The sequence below is a fragment of the Carlito syrichta genome, unplaced genomic scaffold, assembly GCF_000164805.1.
Source record: "Carlito syrichta isolate Samal-C Ts95f unplaced genomic scaffold, Tarsius_syrichta-2.0.1 Scaffold304686, whole genome shotgun sequence".
Taxonomy (NCBI): domain Eukaryota; kingdom Metazoa; phylum Chordata; class Mammalia; order Primates; family Tarsiidae; genus Carlito; species Carlito syrichta.
Window position 1 is genome coordinate 98944 of NW_007248782.1, and position 4501 is coordinate 103444.

General features: G+C 56.1%; 1 protein-coding gene across 2 annotated transcripts in view; it reads left to right on the forward strand.

The window, feature by feature from the left end:
* The first annotated feature begins 1184 nt into the window (after positions 1-1184).
* SLC27A4 (solute carrier family 27 member 4) overlaps positions 1185-4501 on the forward strand; it is a 20204-nt gene continuing 16887 nt past the window's right edge. For both annotated transcript variants that reach the window (XM_008060649.2, XM_008060650.2), the window contains exons 1-2: positions 1185-1352; positions 3455-3849. In XM_008060649.2, the coding sequence (XP_008058840.1) occupies positions 1192-1352; positions 3455-3849 (556 nt within the window). In that variant the 5' untranslated portion in view covers positions 1185-1191. The remainder of the gene's footprint in view (positions 1353-3454; positions 3850-4501) is intronic.

The window sequence follows — 4501 nt, forward strand, 5'->3', positions numbered from 1 at the left end:
CACACGGAACCCGGGACGCGGCCCGAGCGATCTGGGCACCCCCTCCTCTTCGCTCCTCGCCCCATCCCCCAGTCTTCCTGGACGGGTTCCTGCCCTCCGTCTGTTCTGGCGGGCTCGGGAGGCCGGAGGTCTCGGGACCTTGGAGACCCTGGCGTCTGGGTTGGCGTCAGGGTTGGGGTTGCTGGCTCAGCCCCCTCGCCCCCGGCTTTTGCTCTCGCCCGGAAGAGGAGGGAGTGGCGGTGTATAAGGGCTCCTTGTGGTCCCGACCACGTCCTCATCCTGGCTCGGAGGCTCCCTGGCTACTTCCCAGCTGTGACCTTCAGCTCCTCCCAGGAATAGGAAAACCCGAAAAAGCCTGTGTCCCATCAGCTGTCCCAAGTCCGCAAAGCGCCAGGAATAGAACCCAAGAGTCCTAATCTCAGCCCAGCCCCTGCGGCACAGTCAGCCGTTCCCCTCCCCCTAAGCCCCAGTTCCCAAAGATTCCTCTGAGTAGCTTGCTGTGTGTGTGTGTGTGTGTGTGTGTGAGGTGGTGGTAGGGGTGCCCTCAAGGCCCTCTTCCCCTCCCTCAATCTGCTTTGCCCCCTGGGCGGTCACCTCTGACACCTCCGGGCTCAAACTCGTTTGCTCCGTCGCCCTCTATCGACCAGCAAAGGCACTCCCTTTCCCTGGGAGCTCTGGCCGGTTGGGTGTTAGGGCCTGGCCTGGCCATCTACAGGACGTCTTTGGGTGGGAAGTCCAGCGAGAAGCCCTTGAGTCAATAACCACCCCCAAACCATCTTGGTTAGGGGCTCTGGACATCAGGGGTGTGGACTATTTTGACTGGAAAGGCCTCTGAGAACAAGACTTACTATACCCATTCATTGCACAGAGGGAGACTGAGGCCTAAAGTGGGAAAGAGTCTTGCCCAAGGTCACCTGGAGGGTGGTAGACAGAGATAGGACTGTAAGGCTAGAACCAGCCTCTCTGGTTCTCACCCCAGGAATTTCTCACCTCAAGTCCCATGCCTCTAGCCTGTGCCTTCCAGCCAAGCCCAGAAAGGAACCCCCATCCTCAGTCACCCCACTCAGTATGGCTAAGCCTTCCACAGGTTGACCCTTTGACCACAGTGGCCTGGCTCCCTGAGCTGGGAGGTGGGAGACCTGGGGACGCTGGTGTTTGGTCCCACTGACTGCCCTGTGCCTGCAGGTCGCGATGCTGCGCGGGGCCTCCCTGGTGGGGGTGCTGCTGTTCTCCAAGCTGGTGCTGAAGCTGCCCTGGACCCAGGTGGGGTTCTCCCTGCTGCTCCTCTACTTGGGGTCTGGCGGCTGGCGCTTCATCCGGGTCTTCTTCAAGACCATCAGGCGCGATGTCTTGTGAGTACCTGTTCCAGCCTGGGGTCTCTCACACCACACTGGGCTCCTGGTCCCCCAGATGTCCCCAGAGCAGACCCCACGGTCTCTACCCTCAAACAGCAGCTAGGTCCTAGAAGAGCAGCCTCTGCTCCACACCCTTCCTCTGGTGATAGTACCTGGCACTTTTATCTCCAAGGTCAAAGTCTTCTTCCAGGGAGGCTCCCCGGCCTGGGGTGGGGATTGGGAGCCTGGGACCTACACTAAACACCAGGCATGTCAAGGAGACATGTGAGGCATCCTGAGGACGCTGTAGTTATGAGAGGGTGAAGAGGAACCCTGTGGGAAAAGCCTTGTCCTCAGGTTGGCACGGGTGTGAAAGGGCACAAGGGGCACTGAGTCACTAGTCAGGTGTCTTCAAGAACCCTCTTTTTTTTTGAGTTTGAGTCTCACTCTGTCACCCAGGCTGGAGTGCAGTGGCACACTCGCGGCCTCTGCAACTTCATCCTGCTGGGCTCAAGTGATCCTCTGCCTCAGCCTCCCGAGTAGCTGGGACTACAGGTGCATGCCACCATGCCTGGCTAATTTTTGATTTATTGTAGAGACGATAAGTTGCTGAGGCTTGTCTCAAACCACTGATTTCAGGCAAGCCTCTTGCCTCGGCCTCCCAAAGTGGTGGGATTACAGGCTTAAGCCGCCACGCCTGGCCCAAGAACCCACTCTTGAAAGAAAGCCAGGTGTGCCCCACAGGGACATCCTGTGCCAAAAACACCTACTCCCTTCTCTCTGCCAGGCTGGCTCTGGGTCCCAGAGAGGAACAAGGCAGACCCCGCCTGCCATGCTCAGACTGGTCAAAGAGAAAAAAGGAGACACAGGGAATCCCAGTACCATGTGAACAGAGACCTGGCAGCCTTGCTCACTACTGTGTCCCCATACCCATCACAGCGACCCATACCCAGAACAGCTAGCTCAACATTTGTCAGTCTGGGTTGATTACAAAAGGGAATATGGAGTAGTACCCCAGGAAGGGTGGCATCAACTGTGGGGGCAAGATGGCCTCCACCAGGGCTGTGAGAATCAGGGAACGCCTCCCAGAGGAAACACATTCATCTTTGAGGGGCACCTTGAAGGTGGAAGAAGGAGAGTCCAACACAGGGCACAGCGTCAGCAAAGGCATGGGAGCCGTATACTGTGGCTCACACCAGAAATCCCAGCACTTTGGGAGGCCAAGGTGAGAGGATTGTTTGAGGCTGGGAGTTCAAGACCAGCCTGGGCACATGTCTCTACAAAACATTTAAAAATTAACTGGTATGGTGGTATATGCCTGTAGTCCCAGCTTCTCAGGAGGCTGAGGTGGAAGGATTGCCTGAGTCCAGGAGACCAAGGCTGCTGTGAGCCATGATCATGCCACTGCCCTCCAGCCTAGGCAACAGAGTGAGATTCCAACACACATACACACACTCACACATGCACAGAGCCTGGACAGTTCACAGAGTTCAGGAGGTCAGAAGGTGGCAGGGGTGGGGAAGGAAATGTTGTCAAGTGATTCTTCAAACACTTACTGGACATTTCTGTGCCTGGCACAAGACCTGGAGTACAAGGTGGCGACCAAGACAGGTCAGTCCTGGTTAGGCTCACAGGAAGAAAGACTAGACAAATGAGCAGACTCATCCCTCACTTACTGTGGTAGTGGTATGGCGGGAAGGTACACCTGGGCTGTGGGAAGCCCCAGACAAGGAGTGTGGCCTTTTACGGGGGCTCTGGAGGCTTGGAAGGCTGCTTCTAGAACAGTGGGCTAAGAGGGTGGTAGGAGTTGAACTCGAGTCAGAGAGGTCTGGAGTTCGAGTCTCAGCTGGGCTGCCTTCTACCTGTGAAGCCCTGGGCCGGCCGTGGTACCGTGGGAGCCTGTTTCTTCCCCTGTAAGGAGAGAGAGGCATCCCATGATCTCTCGGTGTTTTCATGAAGCATGGGCAAGATGGTGCATGTTGTGGTGCCAAGCAGGAAACCTAGAAATGGAAGTGTTGTAGGAGCTCAGCTCTGCCAGTGAGGCAGCAGCCTGGGCTGGGGTATCAGGACCCCTCGCTCCCACCAGCAGCCATCACAGTCTTCTCACTCTCTCCCCACAGTGGTGGTCTGGTGCTCCTGAAGGTGAAGATCAAAGTCCGGCGGTACCTGAGGGAGCGGCAGACAGTGCCTGTTTTGTTTGCCTCCACGGTGCAGCGCCACCCTGACAAGACAGCCCTGATCTTCGAGGGCACTGACACCCACTGGACCTTCCGCCAGTTGGATGACTACTCGAGCAGGGTAGCCAACTTCCTGCAGGCCCGGGGCCTGACCTCGGGCGACGTGGCTGCGCTCTTCATGGAGAACCGCAATGAGTTTGTGGGCCTGTGGTTGGGCATGGCCAAGCTGGGCGTAGAGGCCGCCCTCATCAATACCAACCTCCGGCGGGATGCCCTGCTCCACTGCCTCACCACCTCTCAGGCACGGGCTCTCATCTTTGGCAACGAAATGGCCCCAGGTAAGCACCAGGGGGGCAAGTTATAGGCAGGAGTCCCGTGGGACCTTTCACAGACTACAACTCCCTTTCAGCCCTGAGGGAGGCTGTGTGGGTCAGTGGTTAAAGGCTGTGAGTCCTGGAGTCAGATGGCCTAGGCTGTGCTGCTGGTATGCTGGAGACCCTGAGGAAGGGGCTGAATTCTTTGAGCCACAGTTTCCTCATCTATACAGTAAGTCCCCTACCTACAAACCTTCAAGTTACAAACATTAATGATGCACACCTGCATTTTTTAATGTATGATTTCTCACCACCAGGTGTCAGCGTAACCTATTAAATATATACAGTATTATGTAGCCGATTGTGTTGGTTGGGTACCTAGGATAACCTTGTTGGACTTCCAAATCTGCTCTCAGAATAGAACTCGTTTGTGTGTTAGGGACTTCCTATAGTACCTACCTCATATTGTGTTATTTTATTTATTTATTTATTTTGAGTTGGAGTCTCACTCTGTCGCCCAGATTGGAGTGCAGTGGCCGGGAGCGGCCCCTGCAGCCTTGACCTGCTGGGCTCCGGCGATCCTTCCACCTCAGCCAAGTAGCTGGAACTACAGGCATGCGCTATCACACCTGGCTAATTTTTTGATTTATTGTAGAGATGAGGTCTCACCAAGTTG